Below are 17,886 nucleotides of genomic sequence, written 5' to 3' on the forward strand. Positions count from 1 at the left end.
ACCTGTTACGCAGAGCTGATGACAATGCCAACCATCGAAATGACATGCAACCTAAGACAGAAAAGCGCTTACAGGCTAATATTTTCAATACAGAAATAAAATCAACACAGTAACAAAGTTTAAAGTATTTGAATGAGAACCTCACCGGGTAGAATAAGACCGTGACCGTATTTAGTTAAGTATGGAAAAGATACGTGAACTTATTGCTTTGATGGAACTATTCAGGCTATTTTGAACTTGTTTCACTGACGATATTATTATGTTCATGATATACAACCGCGTCCTCGACAAGGGTAACCCAGAAAAAATGCGGAAACGCCATTACGCCAAGCTAAACCGCATTCCTTGCCTTGTGTTGAAAATGTAATGGCGGTTTACCTCTACATTCAGACGTAGAATTGAGAGCACGAAGTTAAAACGCTGAACCCACGCACGTTGCACGCATGACAGTCATGTTTATTGCGCAACCTTATTCCGTAACGGCAGTTGTCTATCATGTACGTTATATCTCTTATATGTATAACTTTTACAGGCACTTAAAGTTATTTAACAGGGAACGGTAGTTTATAATACGGTTTGAAATTACATGCGAGCCGTATGTTTTGATATACCGGCGACAATTTGCTGGCTTTAGAAGTATTGCCGTAACAAAGCGAATTTGCAACAAAGCCCTCGGCTAGGGGGCAAAACACTGACAAAAAGAACGAACCGATTTGACACGAGCTCAATCCGGTACAGAACCCTTCGCTTACCCAGACAAGTACAACAGAAGGCTTTTGTTTGGTGTTGGCTGGGTGTGGTAAAGTGTCGACATGATGCGTCGCTGAATTAGTATTGTTTTTCAGATTTCCCATCGGTCTTGTCTACTTGACTAAACAGCAGAATCTTATCATATTCACACGATTCGACTGTAATATGTGCATTTCATGTATAGACGTATGTCTTCATAAAAAGTTATTGTTGACATACTGTACAGTAAGCCTACTAACTAACAGCAAAGTGTTTAAAACAAACAAACTTCTTATCTCATTGAAGTGCAAATGTTCTTAATCTTTTTTACTTTATTTACCTCCACGTACGCAAGTGTTCTACAGCTAACTTACCCGAGCAAGGTTAACGTGTATTCGCATTGTTTCAAGATTATGCAGCCTACCTTCAACAAGATCAATTCGATAAAACATGTCAAACATTTCGATATAAACTAATTTGCTTATTGTGTCGTTTAACCAATAACAAAATACAACAATAAAACAATTCCAATTCGTTTTTATCAATGGAGGGGTGTAGTTATATTTCCAGCAAAGTATGTTTTATTTTAATTTTCTATTTGTCATAATTAATACATTGTTTTATGGTTGTAACAGCTTCATGCAACGTTTTTTTTGGCAGACTATTCTGCGTTACTTTAATTCATGTCTAACATAGCTTGCTGTACTTGCATTTAATTTTTTACAGTTGTATTGATGTATTCGAAGACTAATGATGCTGATTTTAAAGGAGGTATGAATTCCTAGTAAACTTTTATGACTGTCTAATTTGTGAACCGTCCACTACATATTTGTTGGAATAGAAATCGGCTTAATTGCGGATAAATGTTGTTCGTTGTTCGCTGGATAATGATGATGTAGCCCGTGCCAGGCCCCAAAAATGCATACCGCAAACCATTTCCTGCTATATAGCAAGGTTATTCTGAGTGCAAATACCGTGGGTATGTCAACCAAGTTCAGGTATACCAACGGTGCGTTCTTCGTGTATTGTAATCAGATAAGTAGTTTGCAAAAACCACAAAAATTTTGTTTTTCCAAAGTCTCAAAAGGTAGGTGAAAAGCAGCCAAAAATTGCATTGAAAAGAATGTGCCCTTTTGCATCAGATCAATGTAGTATATCTGTACTTGGTGGCAACCATATAAATCGTAGGGCGGGCAAAAGGGCTTAGACGTACCTATAGCGTTGCAAGCGGGGCGTATTCCGTAGACTTGGCATTGCTTAATATAATTTTTTTTAATTTAATCCCTTGCAGTATTATTCAGGGATGGGGATGGCTTATTTTGTAATGGAGTAAGAGAAAAATAAACCTATACCGTTCCAGGTTGCTACTGCAGCATTTGTTTATTCTGCAAGCTGCAGAATTGTAGGTTAAACGGAGCACAGACTGATACATTGATTTATCAAACAAGTGGCACTTGCGGCTGTTTTATCAGTATTGCTTTTCCTTTTGTCGTGGTGTATGTTACTTCACCTAAAGTAATCATAAACCAATGCAGACGAACTTTGAACGATTCATTTTCCAAGTTGCTGACCTTAGAAGTCTGCAAACTCTGTATATACTCAGCGCGCGCACACACACACACTTGTACGCGAGCACACCCATTTCAAGACCATCTCAACCTCACGCCAAGTGGTATATCAACGTCTTAAAACGAGCTAAATTACTGTCTCACTTGACAAACTCACCTAATGTTTTTTGTATGGAGCAGTTACGAAGCTTCTGTTTTCTTTGCTTTATTATAAAAATAGATCAGAAATGATTGAACTGAGAGACGACATGAAAACCCAATGTTGGGAACGTTAAGTACACAAGTCATGTACTCTGACTGAACACACACAAAAAGTAGGTAACAAAAGAGCAAGTATTGCGACATACTATGGCGTAGATAACTTTTAGCCAATCAGAGCAAGTTGGGAAGGGGCAACATAAGTGTTGACTAACTTCATTCGGTCGTGCAAAAACACACACACACGTGTATCTTTTAAACAGTAACTTGAAGTTAAAGATGAGCATTAATCATCCAATCCTGGATTATGTGTGGATTTCGGCATGCAGCAAAGTAGGCTACAAGTTACCTACAAAATTTCATTAAGGTCTGAAAACAGCACAACCCTTCGTTTAAATTGAAATAAGCACCTTGTGAAAACACAGCAATACTGTACTGCCAATTTAAATGAAAGTGCGTGGGCAATAACTAAATGGATTTGTGTAAAGTAGACACCTTCAACGTTGTGACATATTTCGTTCATCTATTTGTACGAAAGAAAAAACAGTTTGGAAGACAAGTTTGTAAGTGCAACGAGTCACTTGACTATGGATTAGGAACGACTTCCGAATATTCCAAAGAGTTTTTCATCTCAAGCCACATGTGTTTGTCAGGGTGGTACTCGACCATTGGATATTTTTCAGGACTGCTAACGGCAGATATGCAAATGTGTCCATCCTTGTTAAGCATTGCATTCAATCGCACCGTGCACTCAAAAAGTTTTACCGGGAGCACTTGACCCATGAAATGCCACATTTCGGTGTTGAAATCGAAGGCTTCAACCTCCCAAACATTTCGACCTGAAAACGGGTTATCCACCCCTCCGACAACCCAAAGTCGACCGTCGTGGCCCTTTATCATTACGTGGTATCCGCGGTCGGCTACCATTGGAGAATGGATCTGGGACCAGCTGTCTTGGACGGGGTTGTACAAGAGCATTCCTTCAACAGTTGCGCAGTTATTGAACCCCCCGGATATGTAGATGCATCCCTTGCATTCAACCCCAGCCGCCATGTAAATAGGCTGTAAAAGAGTAAAACTTATTTTAAAATTTTATAAACGTTAGTGTTATAATCTGGGCTTGAAACCTCTACTATTCGAAACGGCACTTCTTAATTTATGATGTTCCATTCACCTGTGGAAGATCGGAGATGAATACCCAAATATTCTTGGCAGGGTCATAGCGTTCGCAAGAAGTCAGGACACCGTGTCGATTGCGGCCGCCGAACACAAATATATAATCCCCGTACGTCACGGCGACAAAATCACCTCTTTTTTCGTTCATACAGGCGACCTGAATGCTCTCGTCAAGTCTCGGGTCATAACGCACGACTGAACGGCTGTAAAATATAAATATTCACATGACTGACCGCTTCTTCAACACTTAACATGCCGTCAATGTAAACAGTCTTAATAGAAACAAAGTGGCTCAGCATTAGCTTATAATATGACAACTGAAATCGCTTGAAAACTAACCTGAAGCCGTCTTGGTATGTTCTTGTGCCTCCGATCGTGTAAATAAATCCATTCAGTTCTACAACGCTGTGGTAGGGGTCTCGGCACTGTATCTTTCGTACAGCACCTTTCTGGTACCTCGCTGGCAAGACCTTGCGAGATCCTGACGGCAATTTGACAGGATTTTGAGCCAGGACACCATCGACGGTAACCAATTTCATTTCAGTGGTGCGCAATTCAGTGACTTCGTTCTGGAACAGTGGTTGAGCGAATCTTCTTTCGTGGTACACAAGCGCTTGTATCACGCGACTTCTGAAAACCGGACCGAAAGAGTAGAAATTGTAGTAGGGGATATCTGCCATGTCTGCGTTGTAATTAGGGGCGCTGGCGGCAACATCGCGGGAACATTTTAAAATATCGTTCGGGTGAATAAGGGCGAACCTTACGTTCGAAATAATCTCGTTCTGGACCACAGGAGGCACTTGTGGATTGTGCAATAGCCAACGAAGTACAATTCTCAAAATGGATGCCTCGGTTTTCGAGTTTGAAAAGCCACCAAGGCGATTACTCTTCAAGCAAGAAGCCATGTCCTCCGCGCTAAGAACGCAGATGTCGCTATCGACCGAGTCCATTTCAACGAAATGATCGTGAATATACGACTTGCAGCTTTCTGTAACTTCTTTAAGCGCTAGGTCTTTTGACTGCGCGTACAAAGCGCAAACTTGGCGGGATGAAACGTTTCGGAGCAGAAAATTGTTGCACCAGTTGATCAAGGGCACGATTTGATAAAACACAGCGACATTGAGCATTTCCATGGTTTCTTCAACGTCTGCATTCAGCAGCTCGCCTTTGTAAATGAAATCCAACATACGTCGGAAGAAGCCGCTGTCGATGCCCTTCAGAGTAATAGTGTGCATTGCTTTTTCCTTCATTTCCGACTTGAACATGGCCGAAAAATAGGAACTGCAAGCCGCCAGGACTACTTTGTGAGCGTCACAACGACACTCGTCTGCTACTAATGTGACGTCACAACAACTGCGGCTCTCCCAAAGCTCATTAAGTGTGCTTAAACGACGCCTAAGCGAATTATTTTTCTCGTCTTCAGTTGCATCGCCGTCATTGGAAATTGGGGAATAAGCTTCGTCGACAAGGAAAACATCGTCGACGGGATAAAATGGGCGCGGGCTTTCGTCGTTCGGGGAAGCAGGGGTCATGGGGTGGTCCCCTTCGGACGAACGCGCACTCATAAGAACTACTTTGTGGGCTGGGACCACATCTTCATGAGACGGTGCTTGTACATCACAAAGAAAGCCATCTCTTTGAAAAGTTCTCATTTTGTCAAAGAGAAAGGAGGCATGTTGAGACTTATCCACCAATCCGCTTTCAAAGAGTGGATAGTTGAACTTCTTAATACAGCTCATCGTTTCTCAGTGTTTTTAATAACATTAAATCATGTATATCTGCGAAGGAAAACACCAATATTACCAACCGCTTCGTAGCCTATGCGACTTCTTACTGATAAACAGCATTCAAAACAATTCCTAAATCAAACACGAAGCGCTGTTTTCACAGTCGAGATCGTCACTGAATCAACGCTCGGCCTTCTATAGGCCTTCACGATATGGTTACGTAACTCTCGTTTATCACCAGGGAAACATTTCGCCTGCAGCAATAAGCTTTGCAAAACCTCAAACGAAGCAAATATAGAGTATTTGCTGTAATCAAATAATAAGCGTAATATTTCTAAAACATTGTTTTGTTTCTATTCTAAAGCATTATCTACGTGTTGAATGTACTGCAACCCTACCCAACACTGCAGGTTCGAGGAGTAGACTACTGAACAAAAAACTAATAAATTCTAAGTCTAAAGGTTGCTAGTTATGAACCGTTATATTAGTTACAAAACAAGCTGCATAGTTAATACAACCTGACAACACCTACCTCCAAAGTAAACTAATAACGTCTGTCGAAAAAACCAACAGCAGTGCACAGCACCCTGTTTTTACGATTGCCAGTCAACACAGCATCGCTTCCTCGGCATTCAGCAACAGCTTTGTGAAAAGCCTTTTTTCTTTGTATGGTCATGCGTCAACAGCGTGATCACGGCATGCACACTGAGAAGGAAAAAGCGTGGCCGAGGTGCGCTACCTGGAGGACGTCGTCATTTGAGATTTATTGCACACTATGACGAGTTTTGGAAACTTAACTACGAAAATCTTTGGGTGTAGTTCCGATGACATCGTTAAAATTATCAAATTATCTTAAAAAAATTACGAGCAAAAATAAAATTTATAAATCTTACCATTGAAACTGAAAGCGATTGATTTTTGATACTTCATCAACAATACAGTATAATATAAAATAATTCAATCTTCAGAAACTGCATTCCGGTTGAATATGGCAATGCATGGTGCATTATTATTACCCGTTTTTGGTAATCTTAAATTAGTTTTAACAATAAACCCTTCCATACTAAGCCTATGAGCGTCCATTTTAATTTTATCAACGAAATAAAACCATGGTCTTTCTGACCACTTCTTGCAAGAACGTATGAAAAATTGCAATAAGACTTCGACCTTATTAAAAAAAAACATGAAAAAGTTATTGCTTTAAAGGAGTTATTAGGGAAATTTTACAGTTATCCCCGAAGTGATTTTATTCTACTATTGAAATATCCTCAAACCTCGACCTGTGTGTCGCAAATAAACTGGAGTTACTTTTAAGATGCCTTCACATTTTTACGTTTTTGAAAAATTCACCGTAAACCTGTCTACAATTCAGGCTTCTGAACCAAGAAGCGACCGTAAATCTTTCCAACGACAAAATCCAGAGTCCCTATCCACGCATAGATTACAAAGCGAATCCACGTCGGTGGTAACAACGTGCCGGTTATATAGCGGTAGCCTAGACGGTTACGCAATATCAAGACGAAAGATTTACAAGAGAACTAACCTGAAATATACCGGGTGTTCCATCTCTGATTCATCAAATACCAACCGAGTGGTGTTATTTTGGTTGAATGTTTCCGACCACAATCTATTTGACATATTTCGTCATCATTCACGTACCTGATTGCCCCCGCGCACGCACACGTGCTGTCATGCCCCATAAGTCTATCACGCCTTAGTCAGGCGTCTTTCACAATGGAAGTTTTGAATTTCGAATGAGAAAGTGTACACTCTTGTGCTTTAGTAACGTCTTGTAGCGAACTTGCTGTGTAGTGTGTCTGGACTCTGGAGAAAGTTTTGGCTAGAGTTATTTGAATATACTTGGGCTTAATTAAATATTTTTAAAACAAACAATATTATCTGTGATATGATAACGTGCAAATAATCTGTGGATAATTATGCAGCACACAATCGTATGAAGTAGCGGCATCGCATAATACCGCAAAAATTTTCAAAACACTTTGTATTTTGGAAAAAATAAACAAAGCTAAAAACCAACAGTAACCAACAGACATAAGCCATAGCCAACCTGTCAGATATGGTTATAGAAGCCTAAAGGTTAATGACTTTTGGGTTTACAAATGAACTCAACAAGCAGGAGCAAACTAGTTGCTGGGAAAACCGCTCCAAACTAGTTTTGCTGTGCTATAAACCAATCACGGAAAGGCTGAACAGATTACTATAATAAAATAACTAAAAACTGGTTATGGTATATGATTATGTTCTTTAGACTTTCCGTTTATTAAACCACGCGCAAAACTTGCGTTTGGTAATGACTTCCACGCGTTGATCACGCCTTTAACGCGTGATAGCACAACCATAGAATTGCTGATATCTCAAGTAGACCTAAGGCTATAAATAATACACTCTCGTCGTGGAGAAAACACTTATTTCAAAACAATATTGCTGCGACTCAACATGATAACGTGGAAATACTTAATTTAATTATACGATGGAAACGTCTTCGTTGAGCTTTTCTCATTCTAATTCTGCGCTTTACCGCCTACAGTAAAACAGAGCAGGAATCAAAACAAATACACTGACATCGACTCAATGCACACGTGTCATGCAATCACACCCTGGCAAGTGTGGCAACGCGTCTGACGTGTGATCAGGGCTTCCGTTTTCTGCCATAGTGTTTTGATTGAGATTTGCATCATACAAGTTAATAAGATATTACGTGTTAGATAACCCACGTTGAATAAAATTACCAGCTTTTACATATCAGGTCTGGGTGGTCCAAACCCTGGCAAGGGGCCCGGGAACACTTTCATTGCGCCGTTTTTTACAGAGCAAAATCAGCAGTTGTTAAAATACAACTAGGTTTCATTTAAACGCATTACATTAACCCACACCCCGAGATAAGCCGCACAACATTGAAGTGCAAGTCAATATGTGTTTATTATGAAGTAACAATGCTTTTTTATGGCTAACGTCACTGTATTGTGTGACGACACAATGTATGATTTTTGCTTTTTGTTGGAGTCCCATCCAAGTATAAAGTATCAAGAAGTCCTGCAAACCATTAGATCGATTAGATCAGTGAACTCAGTCCTTTGCTTGTATTAGGCTATAGACTAGAGTTTCCCTTATATGCGGCTCGCAATGTTTTCCTCAAACCTTTATGTGGCCCTTTGTGCTGGCAGTCTTGGACCACCCTGCATCAGATTATGAAAATCTAACGTAGATTTTTTCTTTTAAAAAGGTTACACGAAACACGCAAAACGTATTTTTCAAAGTTCCAAGAACGATCTTTATTAAAAAGTGTTGTCTCGATATAAGAAATCTTTTCCGCAGCAAATGCCACGGTGAAATTGTATTGATAAAAATTTCCCACTTTTCAGAGGTAAAATGATAGTATGACGTAACACTGTTATCTTATTCATATAGATCATTAAAGTATTTTTAGAGTTTGATACGTAAGGTTTATCATGAAACCGTTTTCATTTTTTCCTGTATTGTATTGCATCATCCCTTGCAGCGAAATAGCGGAAAATTTTGAAGTGCCATCAATGTCACTTTTACACAGACAGGCGGCTTTGGGCGACAAGAACAATAAATCTAAGGTAAAGACAACACACGTAATAATAATAATCCTTTAGAAACATCGAGCAAAGTAATAGCTTGAATCTGTAAATCTACCAGTTAACTGCCCGTTGAACAACATTCAATTAATAAGCGCTTACACGACATCTTGTGACGACTTAAAAATTGACCTTATTTTCTCCAAGCGCAATGTTTTAAAAAAGTGACTCTCTGGCGCCAACTATAAAATTGATTAGAAAACAACAAACAGGTTAAAAACGAGAACAGGCAGTTTTTCTACGGTTAAAATTGTGTTATTTTTAATGCTATTTTTATATTTGAAAAAATTATTTAACTTCTTGTTGCAAGAAAGCATTTTTTAGATAATTGTAAAAATCTTTGTTGGCATCATCAATACTCCACCTTCTAGTTTAGTTATGTGTAAAAAGAGTCTCTTATTTATGTTTTAACCCTGCTGTATTAATTGTTGCAACAGGCAATGCTTGTCGTGTTGTCCATCATACTTTTATCCTCGGTTTGATCGACACGCCTAGATGTACAGAAAGTAAAACGAGGTCGATTGAATAACAAAAACGTGCACAATTCTAGGCTAAAGAAAACTGTGATCTTTAAGTTATGATAAGGATGAGCCCAATTAGCTTTAGTATTAATCCTATAATAAAAACATATTACTTAGATCCAATTGTCGAGTTTGTTATTGTAGTTTATTGTCTTCTTTTCTACTTATTCGGCGCCGTTGAATTGACATTTTAAAAATATTTACTCTAGTTCATTCCACGAGTTTGGAATTTAAAGAGACGCGTATTAATTGATCTTACAGCGATTATTACCTTTAATAACAAGAGTGCTTTCAACGTTCACAAAGCACTTTTATATTCCGTGCGTATTTGAAAGCTTTTGTGTTAGTTAGTAGCCATCGCTACCTACGCCGAATATCACATTTCAGGCCATTGTGGTAGGGTTGTTAACTCAGTAAAGAAAATGTTTGAAGAATTTACTCTGAGCCTTATCTATACGAACTTGCAGCCAGTTAAACGTGAGAAATAGCGGGAATATATTTGAGCGGCTACGAGTTCATTTATGGGCATTCACGGCATTCAAGTGATGTGAATGAGTGAGTGATAGATCATGCAGCATGCTTGCTACTTGATGTAGGGAGACAGAAGCTGCAGATAAATTACAGGGTGTTTGTTTCTTAAAATAATGGTTTCATAAAACTTATATTATAACAAAGCGAAAAACTAAGTTAAGTCAAATTAAATTTAAAAAATTAAGAAGTTTAGCTGGAAGATAAAACAATTAATTGCAATTAATTGACATGTCATATAGCATGCGGCATCACATTTACGATTTCATTTATTAACATTTATATCAAAACTTCAAGATTATCATGCTACAAAAGGACGATTAGTGAAGAACCATTCTTTTATTTATTAAACGAAGCCTTAAATCAAGAAATGTAACATATCAAATGTTGTTGATTGACTCTCGAACAATACAATTTGATGCTGGGAATTAGGTAAGGACTCCGAAGTGTCTGTACGCCTGCAAGGTTTTGTCATAAATGCCCATTATAGAGTAGTTTGTAAGTACTCCAAGGGTCCTTAAAGCCAAATTGTACAGACAGTGGAAAATTAAGCTTATTGTTGAGAGAGTTAGCTTATAAGACCTTGGAAGATTTTATAAAAGATATTTATAAAAATTGTGCATTGCTGTTTAACATATTACTTCAAAGTGTAGTACTTTTTAAATACTAAATTAGGGATTATGTTTAATATATAAATAAGTTATGTACTTGTTTTTCATAAAAACAGATGACAAAAACTTTACGGTAACAGCTAAATATAAATTCGAGTAAAATACACTAAAAATGGCCCCACCGATAGCAGCGGACAAGAATTTGATGACAAACGGTAGCGTTCATGACCAAGCGCGTGGTCAGGACAAAATGCCCGGAATAACATCCTCAACAAAAGACGTTTTTAAGGGCCAGGTGCTCATCGATAGGTTGCTTATATACTACAGCAAATTTGAAGGCTCGCGAGAACGAGCAGCTCGATACGCTCAGAAACTTTTGGACCTTGGCCATATCGAAAGCGCGACCAATAGCCTTTCGTTTGAGGACTCCGCTCAGATCTACAGGTGGACAGACGTCGCTCAAGTGGTCAATAAAGCGAAAGCCAGGGCACAGAGCCCCAGCAAAGTAGTTCCATTAACCAGACAGAGTCTTAAGGAAAGAAGCATGCAAAGACCCAGCAACGGCGAGGGAGGAAAATCAATCCTTCGTATTTCGATCGAAACTGACAATTGTGATGGAGCTGAGATTAAGGTGTCTTGATAACTATACCACAGAAATGTTGAACTAAAAGATTACCTTGTGCATTTACTCTGTTTTATGACTTCCTTTTTTCTGCTTGTGAGAACAAGGTCAGCGCTTGCGTGTTCCAAAATATTAAGAATTAGTTTTACATCACTTTAATCCGATTCAGCAGATTGTAAACGGACTTTACATTTTAATCTGAACTTGAAGTTTTATTTCAAGTCCGATTTAGGCCGGAAAACTGAATTTACAGAATGAATCAAAGTCATCTTTTGACCTCATCCTTTGACTTTCATCCTTTTCTAAGTTGCGTTTTGCTCTCTGTGGGAGGTTTTATCACTCTACGACCATGCACATTAGTGTTAAGAAAGTGAAATTACGATGCCAATGTGGCAGAGTGTATTAATTGTTTTTCAAATTTGAGCAGGAAAAGGCCGACTTACAATCTTATATGATTATAGTAAACTATTTGTTTGCTGTAAAACAAAATCGATTTATTTGCAAACGGATTTTCCTACACAGCACATAACAAACCTGTATGTGTTAGGCTAAGATTCGAGCATCACCACGAGGAAAATTAGACTTTGGAAGCAAAAGCAATGGATCGGAACCGACTATTATTTCGGCGGTGGAAGAGGATTCGTTTTTCGGCAGAAGGGTCACCAAAACTTTGAGTTATTCAAATGAGCCCTCAACAGAAAACTTTAGAAGGTAAAATAACAAACATAACTATTATACCTGCATAGGCCTATAAATAATAAAGAATAAAAGAAATTGAAAAATAATTATTGAAATAACGAAGTTAAAAAATTTGATTGACATATTACAACGAAGAAGTAAAAAAGTCTATTTTTTTCATTCTGATTGTATGTGTTACAACAACAAGCTCGCGTTATGTTGTTATAGATTACCAAGTCCGCAAGTGACGGAAATAACTTCATTTGCAAAAACATTCGGGCATTCAAGTAAAATAAACGGACAGGGAAATACTGAAAGGGACACAAACGGCCATGGCTCTGATATAGAAGAGAGAAAAAACATTCCAGAGCAAATAAACGATGTGAAGAAAGAAAGTCGAAAAGAGCGCATTATTTCAACGCCTTCGAAATCTTTCCCACTTAACCCGGGTTCAAACCCCAAAGACGTCAAAAGCAACCAAAGTTTGGCGAGAAAAGCCTCCTCCGTTGACGTCCTTAAACAAAAGAGCGCTACCGTGCCACTCATTGTTACGAAACAATCACCTGGGCAAGGTGCAAGTAATTATGGTTTAGCGAAAGGATTCCAAAATGCTTTCCACAAAGGGACAAATCAACAAACAACAGCAGCTGCCGATGGTGATCGTGGCAAGGACGCCATAACCGCGACTTCAACAAAGGTTGTGCAATTTGTCAGCACGCAAACGTCTGAAAGAAGCATTTTACATGCGTCGCGTCTTTATAACGGGACCAATGCAAAATCATTGAGGTAAATGATACAAAACCATATCTTAAATCTATGTTTAAATCTTAATTATCTTAAACATGTACAGTACCTTGTACCTTCAGCTGATTTTAAAAAATTATTGTTTTGTCATTCAAGTGATCCTGGAAAGAAAGTGGAAGAATTTTGTGCGTCTTCCAGATCTGGAAGTGCAACAGAAATTTCCATCGAACTCAAACCAGACAAAACAACAGCGATCACAAAAGACTTTCAGCAGGATAGCGACAAAGAAAATGGAATAAACGATACAAAAGGTGGAAATAAAAGAAATGTTTTTAACAAAGCAGTTGCAAAACAATTTTGTTTTTTTGCGCAATTAAATCGACTTTAATTTTAGAGCTCATTAACGACGTCTACCGGAAAGAAAATGAAAGCTATTTAAACGTTTCAGATTATGCTGATATGCCAGAAGAGGAGAGTGATAATCTGTTAAAAGTGAAAGAATCTTTAACATTGCCTTTGGTAATACCTTTTTATTAATTATTTAAATTAATTATATACTTTAATTTAATTTAAGTTATTTATAATTACAACTTCAATTAAAATCTTTAGAACTTACACATAGTTTTGTTGCTTTTTTAGCAAATATTGTTTGACAAAAATTTTCTCACAGAGTCCCCCACCGCCTTCTCCCAGTTTCACCGGAAGTCCGATGCAGTCTCCAACCAGGAGGAGCTCGATGAAGTCACTCTTCTGGACGAAGATTGAGAAGGGTTTAAGTCGACAAAAGCAGAGAACAATTTGGGATGAAGTTGAGGACAATTTTATGTTTGATGAAGACGAATTTGAAAAGTAATTTGTAAAATTTTTTTATGAACACATTTTTTGCAATAAAACAATAATTAAATTAATAAATAATCACTTTCTCTTAATTCAGATTGGTCTAGACTTTAACCTGTTGCTTAACCTACTCACTGATATATTTTAACAGTGGCAAGTTGATGTTAAAGCAATCACTTTGCCCGAATCTATTCATAAACCAGACAATTGAATTGAACCATTATGCTTAAGTTGAAATCATAACCCACATATCGCACTTCGTAAAAAATACTTAACGCAAACTCCCGTCTTATTTACAGGATGTTTAGCAAGCCACCTCCGAGCCCTAAAGGTCCTCGGATCAAAAGCGAACGAAGTCAGGATAACGGAAAAGTCCTGAAAGTTTTGCCAATCGAAAGATCGCGTCAGGTCGGGATTCGAGCAAATACAGTTAGGTTAAAAATCGATGAGATTCACGATGCCATTGTCAACATGGACGACACAAAGCTTGATCTCGATGCGTGAGTGAAGAATGTTTATTAAAAGTTTGTAAACAAAATTTTATCTCACTTGGCCTATATAACAACTATAACTTGTCGTCGGTAACATGTTAAAGTTGCAAAAGTATCCAAATGATCTAACCCACTGCACAATTACTTTTCTGACGTTTGCATGTAATATTATTGTCGGATGTTTTTCAAGAACAGCAACTGGACATTTTATCACATCACAATCAGCAAACTAGTCATTAATAGTTGATTTATTACAAAGCTATTTATATTAAAAATTAAAAGAAAAACCAACTTATCGCTGTTAGGCTACAAGCCCTTTACGATGTGAGACCATCCGCAGAAGAACTGGATGAAATCGCTGATGCCCTGAAAGCTCAGCCTACTTGCATCCTAGATAAGCCTGAGCAGTTTGTTCTGATGCTGGCCATGATCCCAAGTCTGGACGAGCGGTTAAAAGTAAGCATCTGTCATTATTTTTATGCAGGAGATTAAACCATAAGCAAAAATGCTGCTGATGTTCCCGTAATTCTTTTGTAGTGTTGGATATTCGCTAAGAAATTTCCAGACAAAATGGTAGAGATACAGGAACAACTGATCGCAGTCGGAGAAGCTTGTAATGACATCAGTAAAAGGTGACGTACACAGATTGAGCAATCAAAATATAAAGGGTTTATATAGTTAATATCTTACATGTAGGCTAATTTGCTTATAACGTGGTACCCGTAAAATATGTCAAAAATTCTGTTCTATGATAATGAGTTTAAAGTATATTGTGGCTTGTCTTGTAGTGAAACCCTTAGGAAAGTATTGGAGATCGTTTTAACACTCGGAAACCACATGAACAAAGGCACAACTAGGGGTGATGCATACGGTTACTGCCTTGACATTTTACCAAAGCTTAAAGATGTTAAAACCCAGGTAACGAATACTCATTAAAATATATTCATCAACGAAACTATTATAGCTGGCGTTTGAAGTAGATATCTGATGTTGTGCATTAATCATCCATGTCTTATGTACCAGAATGGTGAGTCTACGCTCTTCGATTATGTCGTTACTATGATGAGAGAACAGAAGAAGCTAGAAGGTACTCTCGATGATCTGGTAACACCTCGGGCCGAAGAAACTTTCGGTCTCCCGGATCAAGACGTCCTGGCTCGGGCGGTTACAGTCATTTTACCCGATGTTGGTGACGAATTGGAAGCAACTGCAGTTGAACTTGAGGACTGCCGAAAAAATCTTCTTCCAACCATAGTAAGAGCAAGCACCATTCCAGCGGAGTCGGAGCAGTTTCAGACAAAATTGGAAGAGTTTCTTGAGACTGGTATGCTTCGCACATGCTCACTTTTACCTTCTTGTATTTTTTTGTCGTTTTTTATAACGATTGGTGGAACTGCGTTTCAGCATTCTGCGGCTACTTGTTATTACAGTATTTTACAGTATTTTACAGCTACAGTATTTTAATATGTTTTCTCATAAACAAGTTGTTACTGTCCTTGTTTCGATGATCTTAGCTACCGAGAAACTCAGAATTCAGGCTCAACTCTACCAAGACACAGTACTGACAGCTGAAGATTTTCGAGATTATTTTGTGCCAAATTGGGAACTTGAGTCCAAGGTATAAGTCAACACAGCATTGCCCAATTGCTACAACTATATATTGCCTGCTATCTTCCATAACATAAAACGGTGTATGTTTTGTTGAGATCTCTTTGTCTTCTATGCTTGAGGCGATCTCTTGCTTCTGCTCCGACTACAGAAAGAAATGGGTTGATCAACAGCGCCAGGCTTTGAGAAGAGAATTTTATAAAATCGAAAAGTATAAACAGGTAAGTTTCTGTCAAAAATTAAAAAAAATCCGAATAATTGAGCTTTTCTGCTAATATGTGCTTTGTTTATATACTTTATGAATATGTCATCTTATTCTTTTCAGCAAAGGCAGTCTATGTTACAAGTTAAAAGTACTCCGTCAGCTCTGAAGGAGCGCTTTATGGCTCGAAGAAAAAAGAAAACAGAAGAAAACCAAGATAAACCTCCTGTATCTCCCAACACGAAGCAACTTGAAAATGGCACAATGACGCCAACTAACGGATATGGACGAAACGTTCACATCCCAAAGCGCAATTATAAATTCTCGGAGAGCTTAGGACGCGACTCTGTTGCGTCACCCGACGGTAACCGCAAAACACCTCAATCGTCCCGAAGTGGGAGTGCTTTAAGCATGGCTGAACGCGCGTCGTCCAATGCTAAAAAGCTGGAGAAGAGACTTCAAGAACTTCAAACGCGAGCAAAGAATGGAAATACATCACAAACTTAAAGATTCAAGCCAATAGTTTTAGCTGTAAAGAAAAATGAACTGCTGAGTTTGTGGGCAAGGTCCATGGCACGGCTCTTTGACGAACGCATAATCAGGACACGCAAAATTTGGATTTTTAATTTTGTACACTTCCAGAATTACTCATGTTTTTGGTTACCAACATGTTAAATTTTAAAATTTTTTTTGTGAAAGACCTGGAAATCTGAAAAGAGTTCAAAGAATATGTAAGACAAGATTTATCGAGTGCCTTGTCTGCTCCGTTGAAATAAATCGTTGTACAAAAATGAAAAAAGAAAAATTCCAAATTTAAATTCATGTCGAATTATAGATTTTAAATTGTGCGGAATACCTGGAGAAATGTTAGCTGCACAGCCTAAAAGTCTTACTTCTTGAAACCGCCCAAACGTGGTTGGTGGGAGAAATTTATTGTGAAGAGTTTGCTTAAATGCAAAGTTTCAATTGGGGTTTTCCGTGACCTTTGTTTTCAGCTGCAGATTAACTTCCTGTTAAAAAAACACAAGACACATTTTTAAATAAAAGTCAATTATTTGTCGTTTGAGGTGAGTTTGAATGTTTAACCCAACCACACCCAGCCACACCCAGCCACACCCAGCCAAGCCCTTAATTAGGTTAAACCCACTTTAAGCTTTAGTCGCAACAACCGGTGGAAAATTGGTTAGCGGTCCCCTGACATTTATTCCGTTACTTTTTCAAGTCGTAGACTTGGTTCCTCTTTTCGTAGAGTCGAATTCCATTAGACTTATGTTATACTATACATAATACTATAACTATACTATAATACGTATTACAGTATATTATACTTATACAACATTTATACAAGGGCTTGTAAAAAATTGAACTTACCAATAAATACTTACCACTAAGTGGTAAGCAAACGTGCTGGTAGTAGTGAGTAAAAACACAACCTGTAACGAACTTAACGTAAACGTTTCTCTAAATTTGTTTCTAAACAATATTGTTAGCAAGTTGAAAATGAATTGAATTGAAATTTAATGGAAACAAAATAAAGGTAAACAGTTAGAAAAATGTTTTTGTATTTTCACGGTTTAAATTACAGGTAAGATATCGTAATATTTGAAACTGCTGAAATATTTTGCGAAAGACCAAAAGGGAAGTCTGTTGGTGGACATTATCCAAAATAATGGAAATATTTTTAATACACTACCGGATAAATATTTAAATTTAAAGCTTATATGGGCCGCTTAGCACGAGGCGTGGCTACGAGATTGAAGCCTATAACAACAGGCTTCTTGAAGTTTATCAGGATCGCATGTCGTAAAATTACTTGCGCATGCAGTATAATAAGAACACGCTTGATCCTCAGATTTTCCAAAGGCGACATTTTCTGTGTTTTGTAGTAAAATTACTTACAGCAAAATCAACAACAACAAAGAAAAAAAAACAAAAAGGTCCTGTTAGAGTTAGACGTATAAAGTAGACAGCAGCCCACAAACGGCACAAATCGCTTGGGATAAGTATATAGACAAGGAAGAAA

General features: G+C 38.0%; 2 protein-coding genes across 3 annotated transcripts; one reads left to right on the forward strand and one right to left on the reverse strand.

Annotated features, from left to right (window-relative positions):
* Nucleotides 1-2,486: 2,486 nt before the first annotated feature.
* Nucleotides 2,487-5,512, reverse strand: LOC143452465 (kelch-like protein 36). Its single transcript, XM_076953457.1, has 3 exons — nucleotides 4,011-5,512; nucleotides 3,670-3,874; nucleotides 2,487-3,557 (listed from the first exon to the last, which is right to left on the reverse strand). Exons 1-3 carry the CDS (start codon nucleotides 5,408-5,410, stop codon nucleotides 3,081-3,083), a joined length of 2,082 nt encoding a protein of 693 aa, XP_076809572.1. The 5' UTR covers nucleotides 5,411-5,512; the 3' UTR covers nucleotides 2,487-3,080.
* Nucleotides 5,513-10,802: 5,290 nt separating this feature from the next.
* LOC143453353 (uncharacterized) lies at nucleotides 10,803-16,838 on the forward strand. 2 transcript variants are annotated; one of them, XM_076954649.1, is made up of 14 exons: nucleotides 10,803-11,312; nucleotides 11,851-12,014; nucleotides 12,210-12,767; nucleotides 12,882-13,036; nucleotides 13,120-13,244; nucleotides 13,396-13,574; nucleotides 13,862-14,062; nucleotides 14,359-14,509; nucleotides 14,591-14,685; nucleotides 14,842-14,971; nucleotides 15,077-15,377; nucleotides 15,568-15,671; nucleotides 15,760-15,882; nucleotides 15,987-16,838. In XM_076954649.1, exons 1-14 carry the CDS (start codon nucleotides 10,854-10,856, stop codon nucleotides 16,368-16,370), a joined length of 3,129 nt encoding a protein of 1,042 aa, XP_076810764.1. In that variant the 5' UTR covers nucleotides 10,803-10,853; the 3' UTR covers nucleotides 16,371-16,838. The 2 variants fall into 2 exon arrangements, with proteins under 2 accessions (XP_076810764.1, XP_076810765.1); XM_076954650.1 differs by having other exon boundaries at nucleotides 13,174-13,244; nucleotides 15,987-16,834.
* Nucleotides 16,839-17,886: the final 1,048 nt, after the last annotated feature.

Source organism: Clavelina lepadiformis, chromosome 4 (assembly GCF_947623445.1).
Source record: "Clavelina lepadiformis chromosome 4, kaClaLepa1.1, whole genome shotgun sequence".
Taxonomy (NCBI): domain Eukaryota; kingdom Metazoa; phylum Chordata; class Ascidiacea; order Aplousobranchia; family Clavelinidae; genus Clavelina; species Clavelina lepadiformis.